Raw genomic sequence first — 14,934 nt, forward strand, 5'->3', positions numbered from 1 at the left:
TTAGTGATGCCTCTAGCACTGAGATGCAGTGCCTTAGACCGCTGAGCCACTCGGGAGTCAAACACGTCATAATTGGGCACCTGTGTAAACGCAGCCAGTGAGAGACAGGAGACACACCCCCCATCAGGTAGAAAGGTAATCAGCATCCTTAACACTAGCATGATTGACTGCTAATTGCCAGCTCTCTCAGCTTGTCTACTCTGATGTGGTTATTAAGTGATGATCGCTTGAATGAATGTAATTTACCACAAGTTTGATTGTTGTGTTGAATTGATTCTAAAGTGCTCAGGTCTCTCCATGCGGCTGAACCTCAAATCAAAAGGAAATCAATCCCACACCTTGTAATACCGCTCATCATCATCTCTCAAGACATTATTGCAAAACCACGCGGTGAAGGCACCTCAAACAACGGGCGTAAATTGTAGTGCTCGCTGAGGGGATGAAAGCAAAACGTCAATCGAGGCCCATTGAATTTTCAGAGAATAGGAGGAGAGACCCATCTGAATTCATTTGATTCCTCAGAGAGAGAAGTGATTCTGTGCCCATTACGAAATGCTCACCCACCCAGACAGCGATAGGATGCATACAAACGTGTGCTATTGTCATCTCCAAGTTCCTCTATACAGAAAGCCTATTGTGCAGCTAGGCCGCAGAAAGAGAGCTTATTACCCCTGTAGTCAAACAGCCAGAGGAAGGCAGACAAGTACAATTACACTTTACATGTTAAGTAGGAGAGAGAGAACATGTTCTTAACTTAACATTAAGAACATGAATCATGAATTGGGGGAATGAAGAAAGAAAAAAAATGGATCAGTTGACAGAGTTTGACTGGTTGAACTCTTTTCAGTGACATTATGCAGAAGAGCACAGGATAAGAGAACTTCTGCCACAGTGCTACTTATGCTTATCCTGAGGTGCATCAAAGGAGAGCCAAGCGACATCTCCAGAACTCGGTGGCGGTATCGTGACAGAACATTCTGCCACTTCTACTTATTAACCAGTCAATTATACAGTAGAAGCTTTTTAGCAGTGAGCTCAGCACAAGACACAGCCAGAGTCCAGGACAGTCCTCCCCATGAAGTAAGAAATAATCATTCCAAGCCTATCATCATGTCATCAAGCCCTTTCAGTCTAAATGAAATACGAATTTCAACTCTACAACCGTCTCATTTGGTAGTTCTGTAGCCTGTCTCTCGTAGGATGGAGAATGACATATTGCACAACAAGTGGATGTCCTGCTTCACCATATTATCAAGGAAATATGTAAAATGGCTGAGAGAATCGAAAGGTAATTTATAACAATTATACATTTATCTCAGACTTTTTACATGTTAGTCATACACCTCTACACTCTCCTGAGTCAGAAGTCATGGCAGACACACACACCTACTGTAGGCCATCTGGAAACACAGCTCTGCGGCTACCTACAATGGCGCCAGTACGCCTGGCTGAGACACACACCTCCCCCATCCCCACTACACACACACACACACACACACACACACACACACACACACACGTATCCCTCCAGACCTCAAAGACCTAAATGGAGGGGACCTCAAAATACCTAATTTGGAGAGGGCCAAATCAGAGGAGAAAGATGAATCAGCTCCCTCTGCAACCACAGCTGCACACATTCATTAGTTCCTTCGATCGTGTCTCTCCATCCGGCCTCATTCACTACGAGAGCAGGGGGCTCAAGCAGCCCAGCCTACGTCACAAGAGGGTGGATCATCATGGGACCATGTGCGGATTATGACGCAAACGTGCATGTGTAGACGCACACACACACACAACCCAGACCCCTGGCTCTCTCTCTCCACTTACAACCAGACTCTCCATATGAGATGTGTAAACTGGCTTTCATGCTCTGACAGCTATCAGCCGGAAGGATCGAATGCCCAGGTGATGAGATCTTGAGCCAAGAGGGGCTTTGCCTTGTTGTTATGATACACATTGAACCGCATTCACAGTCACACTCGTAGAAAGCTCTAAGAGTTCCAAGAACAAGGAACACGCAATATATAGATTAGGGGGTTATAGAAGCATATGTCATGTGCGACTCTAGGGGAATCGCCATGGGCTAGCATGCGCTTACACACACATATGGGAGGATAGGCTTTCACAAGCGGGTTCACTCGAAAGGCATGTAAGTACACATTCATAAACATATGCACACACTTATAGAAAAAATGGTTCCAAAAGGGTTCTTCGGCTGTCCCCATAGGAGAACCCTTTGCGGTTCCATGAAGAATAGTCTGTGTAAAGAGTTCTACCTGGAAGCAAAAAAGGGTTTTCCAAAGGGTTCTCCTATGTGGACAGCCAAATAACCCTTTGTGGGAAAAAAGGTGCTAACTAGAACCGAAGAGTGCACACGCACACAAACATAGTTGAGTGTTTTTACCTCGTCCTTCTCAGAGTAAGGGTTGGTGAGCACCGTCTGCATGTTGTTGTCCTTCCTCCACAGGTCTTCACACACACTGTTCTTATCAGACGCCAGCTGGGGTGACATACCATTTCCCATACCAAGGTCCCTGCAAGGCACATACAGTTCCGTGAAAGGTAGGTGTGTTAACATCTGGTATTAAAACCCACTATTTACGTCTTCACTTTGAGAGACGAGATGAAAACAGATGAAATGCTCCCTTGAACTAAATCAAAAACATTGAGAACTTGCCAAACAATTGCTTAACATACAATAACTCATTTACTACAAATACAATGACAGTTGCTGTGGTGACAAACATATAGAAACAATAACCAAAACGCACGAAGAGAAACAATTCCACTAAAACAACATACAGAGGAAGTATATCTAACTAAGATCTATGGGCAAGCAGAACTACATCGAACATCAAGGTCTTTCCATGAAATGAGTCTCTTTCGATATGTTAAGTAGAAATTATGCACCAATATTGAATTGTAAAAGCCTGCTAAATTAAGTGCCATTTAATATGGAAAATGTATACTTTTTATTTGAATAAAGACTCGCTAAAGTGCAAAAATTATGCATTTTGTTATGTACCTCTGACTTTCTACTGTAGAAGATTTTAACCCACTTAACCTGGAGAAATGTTTGGGTTTTCACCATCATTGTAAGGTCCTAATTATTTTGGTTGCTTTGACATTCATTTCTGAAGATTATTTATTTCATTACGGATTCATTTCAGGCTAAAAACAAAAGAAACCTGTCCCTCATTTTAAGGTCAACCCTGTTACGTGGACTGAACTTTAAATGTTTTACATTGAGCATCGAATAGTTAAATCAGTGTAAAAGTAGGCGAGCTGGTTCTCGTCTTTTTGGCCATTTCCTGGTGGAATATTTAGTGGATTACCCATAGATACAGGCTGGAAATGTTAACAATTCATTTAGATATTTTTTTGTGAAGCTTGCATTACACATAAGATTCCATTCCCCCTGTCGCAAGATAATTTATGGCTGATTTAAGAAAAAAGTCAAACCTGTTACTTTATTTGGCACTTAATATAGTCAAAAAAAAAATATATAACTCGAGATGGGAAAACATGTTTATTAAGTTGAACATGTGCTATTTATGACAGAGTGTTAAAATTAACAAATTACACTACCCAAATGGGACTCATTTCGTGGAACGACCCATCTATGTCCAAGCAGAGATTAGATAGGCTATGGAAAAACCCATTGTCTTTGTGTGCAGTGGAAACCCCATGAGACGTGAATAATCACAGCAGCAAACTCATCAGCGTGTGATTTGAGGTTTGCATTGCTTCACAACACCCACACATCTCCTCTCTCATGAGCGCATGTCCACGCTAATTGTAAATCTTCAGTCGCACGTCAGATCATTTCTCTCGCCCTAAAACACACACCACAGGGCGCCAAACCGTCTCTCCCTCACACTGCGTACAATTAATTCCTTCAATTTGCTAAACAACCCTATTCATCGCCTCCACAATTCTGTAGACCTACTCAGAAACAAAAAAAAAAACACAAGAGTAGTTATTATACATTGCATTCCGAAAGTATTCAAACCCTTTTGTTACGTTACAGCCTTATTCAAAAATATATTACGTTATTTGTTTTTTTACAATCTACACACAATACCTCATAATGACAGAGTGAAAACCAGGTTGACATTTTTGCACATTTACTCAAAACAAAAAACAGAAATACCTTATTTACATAAGTATTCAGACCCTTTGCTATGAAACTTGAAATTGAGCTCAAGTAAATCCTGTTTTCATTGATCATCCTTGAGATGTTTCTACAACTTGATTGGAGTCCACCTGTGGTAAATTCAATTGAATGGACATGATTTGGAAAGGCACTCACATGTCTATATAAGGTCCCACAGTTGACAGTGCATGTCAGAGCAAAAACCAGGCCATTAGGTCGAAGGAATTGCCCGTAGAGCTCAGACAGGACTGTGTTGAGGCACAGATCTGGGGAAGGGTAGCAAAACATTTTTGCAGCATTGAAGGCCCCCCAAGAACACAGTGGCCTCAATCACTCTTAAATGGAAGAAGTTTGGAACCACTAACACTCTTCCTAGAGGTGACCACCCGGCCAGAATGAGCAATCGAGGGAGAAAAGCCTTGGTCAGGGAGGTGATCAAGACCCTGATGGTCACTCTGACAGAGCTCTAGAGTTCCTCTTTGGCGATGGGAGAACCTTCCAGAAGGACAACTATCTCCGCAGCACTCCACCAATCAGGCCTTTTGATAGTGGCTAGACGGAAGCCACTCCTCAGTAAAATTCACGTGACAGCCAGCTTGGAGTTTGGGGATGTATTTCCGCAGCAGGGACTGGGAGACTAGTGAGGATCGAGGGAAAGATGAATGGAGCAAAGTACAGAGAGATCCTTGATGAAAACCTGTCACAGAGCGCTCAGAACCTCAGACTGTGGTGACGGTTCACCTTCCAACAGGACAACAACCCTAAGCACACAGCCAAGACAAAGCAGGAGTGGCTTTGGGACAAGTCTCTGAATATCCTTGAGTGGCCCAGCCAGAGCCCGGACTTGAACCCAATTGAACATCTCTGGAGAGACCTGAAAATTGCTGTGCAGCGACGCTCCCCATCCAACCTGAGAGCTTGAGAGGATCTGCAGAGAGGTAATTAGATAAACTCCCCAAATACAGGTGTACCAACTTGTAGTGTCATACCCAAGCAGATTCAAGGCTGTAGTCACTGCCAAAGGTGCTTTAACAAAGTACTGAGTAAAAGGTCTGGGGGGGGGGGAACTGTTTTTGCTGGTGTACTGTGTGTAAATTATTGAGGGATTTAAAACAATCTAATCAATTTTAGAATAAGGCTGTAATGTAACAAAATGTGGAAAAAGTCAAGGGGTCTGAATACTTTCCGAATGCACTATGCATAGTTTGTCATTGACTCTGACTCCATTATATTGTAGTGGGTTTCAGGGTGTTATTTTAACGAACCTAACGCAATGGTAAATCTTAGCGCTATACTGTAGGTCAAGGGTGTGTTAGAAATATTTTGGCAATTTTTCTTGTGGGAATTATGAGCGCATTAGAGCAAAAGGGCTGGCTTTTGATGAATAAATAAGTTTGAAGCTTGACCTCTCACTGGCCAATCAGAACATGCTCCATGGCACACACAAAATTAAAATTGTGTATTTACTTTTATGTATTGATTTTGTAATCAACTACAATTTCGAACGTTAGTCCGCTATAGCCTAGGTTGTTAAATAAGCTACAGAAACAAAATATAGGCCTATCCCATCTTTGCTAAATACATTGAACATGTTTTCAGTCCACATTTTTCTAAGTAACTGAATGGCTTCAGTGTGGAAATATATAGTTAAAAAGAGCATTCACATTGATATAGGGCCTAGGCCTACTGTAAATGGTGTTATAGCGGAGCCATGGATATGCCAAACGTTGTTAATAAGCAAGAGAGTGAATCATTTAAATCAAAATGAAACAAACTTGTTTTAAATAGGCCGTCTAAATACTGTTAGGCCTACAGGCACCATAATTGCTCCCTGTGGGTATATGATATTAAGGCAATGCTGACAATGGAAGGTTTTACCCACGTTAAAACTTTTCACAGAAGCTGGACAAAGAGCCAATATAAAAAGAAAATATCCACTCACCGTTATACTTCTCCCAAATATAAATGTTTTATAAACATACTGGAACCATGTCACAGACCACATTCACACTTCTCCAGAAATAGCAGACGGCCCTAAATTCCATTGCACGCAAGCTGGAAGTTCTCATCATAAAACCAGGATGGTGAATAACTTTGGTTTTTAATCAAATGTAATTAACCAGCCTTCGTTATAGCCTTTAGGCATACGTCAAGGGTAGCCTACGGAGGGTTTTAGTTTTTAAAATCATATGAAACGGAAAACAAGCCATTGTTACATGAAAATACGTTCTAAATATAAGGTCAACCAGTATCATCTTATCGCATGATGGGCATATGGATACATGTAGCCTACATGGATTTTTATTTTAAAAAATGTACCAACCACGTTACCTCTATGACCTGCTTTACTCTGGTCTTAAAATCTCCCAACATGGCCTGCATGAAATTCTCACTTTTGCGCTTGTTTTCAAAGACACTTCAGATATTGCCACCCCAACGCAAGCAAGCTGATATTAGACAGGTAAATTGCTGAACCTGGTGCAGAAAACGCCAGAGCGTGCCGAAATTGCAAACTAATGTGTTTGGCACTTGCGCCGCTGTAGCACCAGCCAAAAATAGAGCCCTCAGCGTGAAAACAGATGTTGGTAAATAGCTCTAGTTAATATGCTGTTCTATTTCAATTCAACAGCTATCAACTTATTAGCGAGATGATGGTGCGCAAATAGTCAGAGATAACAGTGAAAGCCTGCCCTGAGTCAATACCGCCATTTCATTTTCTATAATCCTTCACCTCTATTGGGTGCTCTTTGGAGAGCCTCTTTAGTGATTGAGCTTTGCAGTATCTGAACGTCATCATAACCCTAACAAGGAAATCAGGTTAGCTAGCCAAATCTTTCCCGTCTCAAATGCCAACACGTTTTCAGTCTGCCCTTCTAAAATACAGGAGGCATTTAAAGCTAATTTGTTGTTAAGTACCATAGCTTATTTATCAACCACAATAGAATTTCCACAGTGCTTTGTTTTGAGGTAGACTTAAAGTACATTTTTACATCCGTTTTCCAAAGAAGCTATGATTAATTTGAGGATGGGAACCTGCAGAGCACACATAGGGGGTTGACGCAGTGCTATTGATTGAGGTACTGTATGTACCATGCTCTCTCAGATTTGGATTGGATACATGTACACAGGAGGTGTAAGATGTCAGTGTCTACAGTATAATCACTACTGCAGGCCTTTGAGTGGGTTACAGTCAACAATAGGAGCTCTCCAAAGAAAATAACCACAAGAATCAGATAGATGGATTAAAAGGTTTCAGTCACGGACCAATTGCTCCCTGATGTGAATAGAAACAAACACACTAGAAATGTAGAGAACTATAATTAGCCTGCAGTAATATTCTCATTCTACCATCTAACCAACTAACTGATCACTGTGTTGTGGCATTGTGATGTGTATGTATGTACGGTCGGGTTCAATAGGTTCAATAGGTCAGCTCACCGGTCCACCTGCACCTCAGCGTCCCTGCGCTCTGTGGTCCTCTGTTCCTCTCCGTTGATCTCCCTCTTACTGTTCTTGATCAGCTGCAGCACCGGCTCGATCTCCTTCAGCATGTCGTTGTTCTCCTCCACACCGTTCAGAAGCAGCGCCCCGCAGCCCCCGTCTCTGAGCATGGGATCTTGGGCTGCGATCAGTGCCTGCACCCCTCCCCTCTGGAGCATGGCCTCTCTGTGGAACGGGGTCACAGAGGGGGAGGACAGGTTCTCGATGGCCCTCAGCTGCTGTGGGTCCTTGCCTCCCTGCCCCGGGCTAAGGGGGCTTAACGGACAGCAGCGCTCGTAGGACTTGGAAGCGGGGAAGACTGGCCTGGTGACCCTGACGGTCCTCTGATGTCCATCCCCAGTCAGGGTGGTCTCCAGGTGGGTGGTGAAGCCCTCTGGGCCCCGGAGGATGAGGACAGCGTGGCTCTCAGGGGACACATTCTTCAGGGTCTCCAGGGCCCGCTCATAGCTGAGGTCCACCAGGGGCTTGTTGTTGACTGCCAGTACTATGTCCCCCACCTGGACCAGGCCACACTCTTCGGCAGACCCGCCCCGGATCAGGTCGGACACTATGACGGGCGGCTTGCAGACGCGCTGCTTGACAAGGAAGCCCAGCCCACCCACCTTTCTCTTGAAGAGACGCACCGAGATGATGTTGGGCTGCAGCTGGCACACTGTGGGCTCAGACTCCTGCATGGTGTCTGGCGGTGTATTTCCACTCAGGGATCTATAGCATACAGAAGAAGAATTAATGGGAGTGAAGTCAAGTTGTGTTAGTAAAAGAGGACATGGACTTCACTTTGTGATCTGTTTGATAGTGTGTTTACAGATGCAAATGTGAGTCATCATAGAAACATGATTTACACTGAACATTACTGTCTTTGAGTCATTTTAGTTGTGGAGATAATCCAGTATGTTACTGTCTGGGCCTGCTGGCACATATTGACTTCTTGTCAATCCCTTTAAAGCGCAGTCTGTCTAATTGAATGAAAACTGTAGCTATCAATGACTTGTAGGGGTATTATTGAACTAATGATCTGATCCTGGATCAGTAGTGAACTTCTACCTATTCAATTTCTCTCCCTGCTCTTCTGGATGTTTTGTAACATACAGTATTTCAGTTTCTGATTGACTGTTAAGTTCTTAGCTGTAAGGTTGTTGTGTTTGAGCAGTGGAAAGTGCTTTAGACAGTATCACAAAAAATAAAATATCAAACCTTGGTAACGTTGGCTATAGTCGTGATCTGTTTGATATAATAACATAGATGTATTTTCTTATCTATTTAGAAATAGTGAGTAAGATAAAGGCTTCAATGCAAGATGACTCATCTTGTTTATAGCGATACCCTCGTCAGACAGAAAAGTAATACGTTTGTATGGCTATGCAACTCTGAGCTGAGTGAAAGACAGCAGACAATGTTGCACGGCAGATGGTCTGGGTTACAAACATCTTTCAAAACATAGTATACATAGTTAGCAGTGTTCACCACACTTCTCTTTTATTTTTCAAATGCTTTTCAAAATGTTCCAATTGGCTACGTTTGTATGACTTCAATAACCCACACAATATGACCAGGTCTATAGTTTCTTAAAATCATTTCAATGTTAGCAATCCAGCAGAATTCATAACATGGGCAACGCTTGATTGCGGTGAGGTGACATGTCCTTGTGGGTGGTAAAAGTATCAATAATGTTTTTTTTTTTAAATGAGAGCACCAAGGACAGCTCCCTATGGCATATAACCAATCCAGCACCACGGACGTCACTCATTATCCCTTAGTGTATTACAATTTCGTTCAGGGTTCTCTAGCTTCACGTAACCATTTTTTAAACGTTTAAATATTGACGAGTATGTACTGTTTGTAACCAACGGTATCATAAATTTAGTGTTAGATGTTTCTTGAAAATTACGATCACTTTCCCAAAAATGTAAGTTAGCTGTTCACACGCAGAAATGCCAGACATTGTCTATCTATCGCTTAGACAAAGTGAAAGAACCAGAAAGATCAGTGTTAGTCCACTGGAATTATTTGAAGTTTGGTTCTTTTCATTATTTGTTTATATCCTGCCCATTGGGGAAACCAAAGAGCACTTGTTCGACTGCTCAGTTCATATTCCCCCGGACACAATGAAAACTCTTCATGGCAATCCCTGATCTTCCTACTTCTCCTCGATCACATTCCCAAATACAGGTGTGTCAAGCTTGTAGCGTCATACCCAAGAAGACTGCTATAATCACTGCCAAAGGTGCTTCAACAAAGTACTGAGTCTTCTTGGGTCTGAATGCTTATGTAAATGTGATTTCAATTTATTTTTAATAAATAAGCAAGAATTTCAAAAAAACTGTTTTTGCCCTGTCATTATGGGGCATTGTGTGTAGATTTAGGGGGAAAAAACTATTTTATACATTTGCAACTTAACAAAATGTGGAAAAAGTCCAGGGGTCTGAATACTTCCCAAAGGCACTGTACATACCCTAGGCAGAGGTACTCAACCCTTCGAGGTCCAGAGCCTGCTGGTTTTCAGTGCTCTCTGATAATTTACTGAACACACCTGGTGTCTCTGATTAGAGGGGAACAATGAATAAAAATGCACTGCAACTGGCTTTGAGTTCCAGAGTTGAGTTTGAGAGCACAAGGCTATGGTGTATATAGTCAGCACCAGTGGCCATGCAACCTAATGTTTGTTACTTTTATGCAGCAAGTGCATCTTCCTATTGCGCTAATTGCGAAACACACATCCGTTTTCTGATTTTTAAAAACAAAGCTTTGCATGTGTAGCAAAGCGGACTCTGGGTATCCAAGGGAGGTGACTGGTGGGAATGAGGAAGACCGTGGTTGTAGAAAAATAGTACTTGATTCATTGTAGATGAAAAGTACTCGATGTATTAGAACTTGATTTATTGTAGACTTCAGCAAACATGACGTGACTTGACAAACAGTTGTCCATAGCAGTAACATCCAGGATACAAAAATGACGGAAGACGGCGAGTCTAACCTCAGCCCTTCAATAGCGTTTCTACTGCAGGTAAGAGTAGGACTAAATGCTAAACAGCATAACTAGTGAATGCACCTCTCAACAGAGCCCAACTCTCCAACTCTCTGATTTCCTGCAACACAGGAATGTCAGTCTTCTGCCATGGCCAGCGAAGAGCCCGGATCGCATGTCTGGGACCTGTTGGATCGGAGGGTGAGGGCTAGGGCCATTCCCCCAGAAATGTCCAGAAACTTGCAGGTACCTTGGTGGAAGAGTGGGGTAACATCTCACAGCAAGAACTGGAGAATCTGGTGCAGTCCACGAGGAGGAGATGCACTGCAGTCCTTAATGCAGCTGGTGGCAACGTCAGATACTGACTGTTAATTTTGACCCCCCCTTTGTTCAGGGACACATTATTCCATTTCTGTTAGTCACATGTCTGTGGAACTTGTTCAGTTTATGTCTCAGTTGTTGAACCTTGTTATGTTCATACAAATATTTACACATGTCAAGTTTGCTGAAAATAAACGCAGTTGACAGTGAGAGGACGCTTCTTTTTTTGCTGAGTTTACAACTTTTTACAGATCAGTGACTGAAATAAGACTTGACTTTAGCTATATTTATTAGATTATACAGAAGCTGGACAGGACAACCTTCTTTACATGCAGCTTGAGGTTTAGGTCATGGTCAAGGTTTCTGGCCATAGGCTTTACATTAGTGGACAAATGAACAAGGTTATTTACAATCTGTGTTCTAGCAAGAAACCTTTGATTTCTTATCATTGAGCTGGAGAAAATTGTCAGTCATCCAACATTTGATGTCAGCTAGACACTTGTGAAGGGTATGGTCTCTGGGTCTGATTGGTTAATAAAGCCGTGTGTCATCCGCATTGCAGTGAACTGAATGTTATGATTGCGGATGATGTCACCAAGGGAAGCATGACAGATAAAAAAGGATGAGGCCCAGTCTGACCCCTGAGAGACACCATAGTGAATAGGTGCTGGGGACCCTACTGAACCACCCATGCTCACTGAGAAACGTCTGCCACAGATATGACCTGAGCCAGTCAAGGGCAATGCTGGAGATTCCCACTCGCCTCTCCAGCCGGTCAACAAAGATGTTAAGATCAAGAGTATCAAATGCGGCACTGAGATCAAAATACCTAAAATAGAGCATTCACCGACAGACAACAGAAGATCATTTCTGACTTTCAATAAAGCAGCGTTCTTGCTTTGAAGTGAGCAGAAGCCAGACTGGAAGTTGTTTATACTCAAATAAGCCAACTATTGCTAGAAAAAAACGACTTTTTGTAAAATCTTGGATTTAAAAAAGAATCAAAAAAGACATTTGGAGATAGGTCTATAATTACTCAGTGAGGAGGGGTCTAGATTGGGCTTTTTAAGGAGAGGTTGAATCACAGCAGTGAGGGAGCTAGGGAGCTATTTACAATAGAATGTTGGGGACAACTGTAGGCATAACGGGGTGGCAGGGTAGCCTAGTGGTTAGAGTGTTGGACTAGTAACTGGAAGGTTGCAAGTTCAAACCCCCGAGCTGACAAGGTACAAATCTGTCGTTCTGCCCCTGATAGGCAGTTAACCCACTGTTCCTAGGCCGTCATTGAAAATAAGAATTTGTTCTCAACTGACTTGCCTAATTAAAATAAATAAACTCTGTTAGTCATCTCAAAAGGATCACTTCCAAGAGGCAGGAGGTCTTTATGGGAGCTACAGTATCAAGGAAAAACTCAAAGGATATTTGAGTGAAAGGAAGCAGTAGTTGCCTCAAGTGCCCCCTGACCAGAAATGATGGTATGGTGCCGGCTACTGTCAATCTGGGATCTAATATTTTTGTACTTTTCTGTAAATAATCGTAAAAACTGTTTGCAGAGGTCAGGGCTGTACCACAACCGGCCGTGATTGGGAGTCCCATAGTCATCCGGGTTTGGCCCGTGTAGGCCGTAATTGTAAATAAGAATTTGTTCTTAACTGACTTGACTAGTTTAAAAAAAACATTCAATTAAAATAAAACAGGTCACGCTCAATTGTTGTAATCAGAATTTTAGAATTGTGGGAGTTTAGAGAACAGGGTGAGAAGTAGTCAGCTCTTGCATCTTTAAAGCAGCAATCTGTAGTTCTAACAATTAAAAAGAATCACCCCACCACTAGTTTGGTAAAAAGCTGAGGGATGGGGCTGGAGAAATGTAACCACTCAAACTCATGGACAGAGCTGTGGATACAAGGACTGAACATTCATGATATCAAAATGATAGTGTTACCATGCTTTGAGGCTATACAGCCCTCAAACTCAACTCTGGAACCGAAAGCCAGATCCACTGCGTTTTTTTTCATTGTTGCCCTCTAAATCAGGGACTACATTTAACCAGGGACTGATTTAGACCTGGAACACCAGGTGGGTGCAGGTAGAACAGAAGACCAGCAGGCTCCAGACCTTGTAGGGTAAGAGTTGAATACCCCTGCTATACAGTGTTGTTGTTTTTACATGTACATTGTTTACAAACAAAGGAGAAAAACAAGCTTATATTTTTGGTGCTGATGTGGTACAACAGTTCAACTAAGCTCACAAGGCACATATAAGTTATATTCGTCAAGAATCAATGGCTATACAGTATCATTTAAGTCTACAAATGTATGTAGCTACTGCAGATTGCCCCTTTAACCGTAATTTCTCATCCTTCCATGCATGTTCAGATGTTCTAAATTCACTTTTTAAAGGCACAAGTGTGATCATTTAATCAAGGTGAGACTTTGGCAGACAGTTTATTATTGGATTTAACTGGTGCCACAGTTCAAAGTAAATATTGTCAAAGTAATGCGCTATCCACTATTTTTGGAAAGCCATTAACCGACAAAAAATCTAAAGTAAGACTGAGCAGTTGGTACATTCGATTTGACAGTATATAAATGTGTGAAACAGTAACGATAGTGATGCATAATCAACAGCACTAAACAGCCATAAAATGCGTAATTTTCTGTATGGTGCGTTGTTTGAATAATTCAAGAAACTCACCTCTGAGAACAACAAGTTCACTTGCACAACGAACTGTTGCAAATACAAGTGACAGATGAACTCCTCTCGTGCGTATTCGTTGTCCTCGGAATCTGCACACACAGGTTGTTCGCTTCGCTCGAGCTCCTCAAGTCCCACTTGTGTGCGTTGTCTCATTAGAGTCGCGGCATGCCTGTGCTTCTCTGCGCGCCAGGGTGCCGTATAAATATGGAGCACGAGAGACACTGTGACGAGCGCAGATTGGGTCGTGCGCGGGCATTTATACCCTGGTCGGTGTAGTTTCCACTTCTTTAATCACCAAACTACACTAGTCCCTTCTGAGTACACACGTCCCACCCATTGCAAATGTTATTGCCAATATTTGTATTTACCCTCATGTTGTTTACTCCATTTTAAACTTCAAAACATGACTTGTGTGTAGGCAATATAAGGAGATTGCCTAATGGCACCAAAATAGCAATTCTGCCAATTGTGTGTGTGGCCCATGCCCTTGATATCAATTCGTGAAATTATTTTAGACTACATTTGATTGCATGTGTCATATTAATTTAAATGATTGATCAGGACTATAGGTTTATGGCATTTAATAACTACTTTTAGCCAGTGGGACACTTGTATGTACTATTGGTGCCTTCATGACAACTGGGCACTCAGATAAAATCGAGGTCAAATCATGACGTCATGACTTGGAATTCTGAGTTGGATGACATTTTCAAAAACGATTTTTCCCAGTCAGAGCTCGTTTTTTCAGAGTTCTCAGTTGTCTTAAATGCACTGAAGTTGGAATTCAGAGATATCCGAGTTCCCAGTTGTTTTGAATGTGGCAAATGTTCAAAATTCCTTGCACAGATAAGTGATGTCATTGCCAATGTCAAACACACACACACCACAACCCTGTTTTTTCCTTATGTGACACAAACTTAACCTTTATTTCCAACAATAGCCCACTGAAGGATCTCCTTGGAATAGGCAAAACAATGCCCTTAGCCATCAGTTCACATTGGAGTAGAGTAACTAAAGAAAAAGGCTATACTTACAAAAGTTGCTCTGGATAAGAGTATCTGATAAATTAATAAATGTAATCTGTTTGTATATAAACTGCCTCAGTTGGCTCTCCAATGATTTTTCCCTGTCCAATGTTGTTATCTGCCCAGGTAGAGGAGAGGCCATTTTGACCTCACAGATATAGCAACCAATTAAAGAGGAAATCCTGTGTTTGAAAAGGTGACGTGAAGGTGGGTTAGCGTCACCTTCACGTTAGATAATGATACAGATATCACCAGTCATAGAGTTCCTT

General features: G+C 42.1%; 1 protein-coding gene across 3 annotated transcripts in view; it reads right to left on the bottom strand.

Annotated features, from left to right (window-relative positions):
- nos1 (nitric oxide synthase 1 (neuronal)) overlaps positions 1–13,810 on the bottom strand; it is a 65,443-nt gene extending 51,633 nt beyond the window's left edge. For all 3 annotated transcript variants that reach the window (XM_020475620.2, XM_020475627.2, XM_020475613.2), the window contains exons 1-3: positions 13,638–13,810; positions 7,595–8,362; positions 2,405–2,534 (exon numbers count right to left, since the gene is read on the bottom strand). In XM_020475620.2, coding sequence (XP_020331209.1) covers positions 2,405–2,534; positions 7,595–8,331 — 867 coding nt within the window. In that variant the 5' untranslated portion in view covers positions 8,332–8,362; positions 13,638–13,810. The remainder of the gene's footprint in view (positions 1–2,404; positions 2,535–7,594; positions 8,363–13,637) is intronic.
- Positions 13,811–14,934: the final 1,124 nt, after the last annotated feature.

The sequence above is a fragment of the Oncorhynchus kisutch genome, linkage group LG3 (genome assembly GCF_002021735.2).
Source record: "Oncorhynchus kisutch isolate 150728-3 linkage group LG3, Okis_V2, whole genome shotgun sequence".
Classification (NCBI taxonomy): domain Eukaryota; kingdom Metazoa; phylum Chordata; class Actinopteri; order Salmoniformes; family Salmonidae; genus Oncorhynchus; species Oncorhynchus kisutch.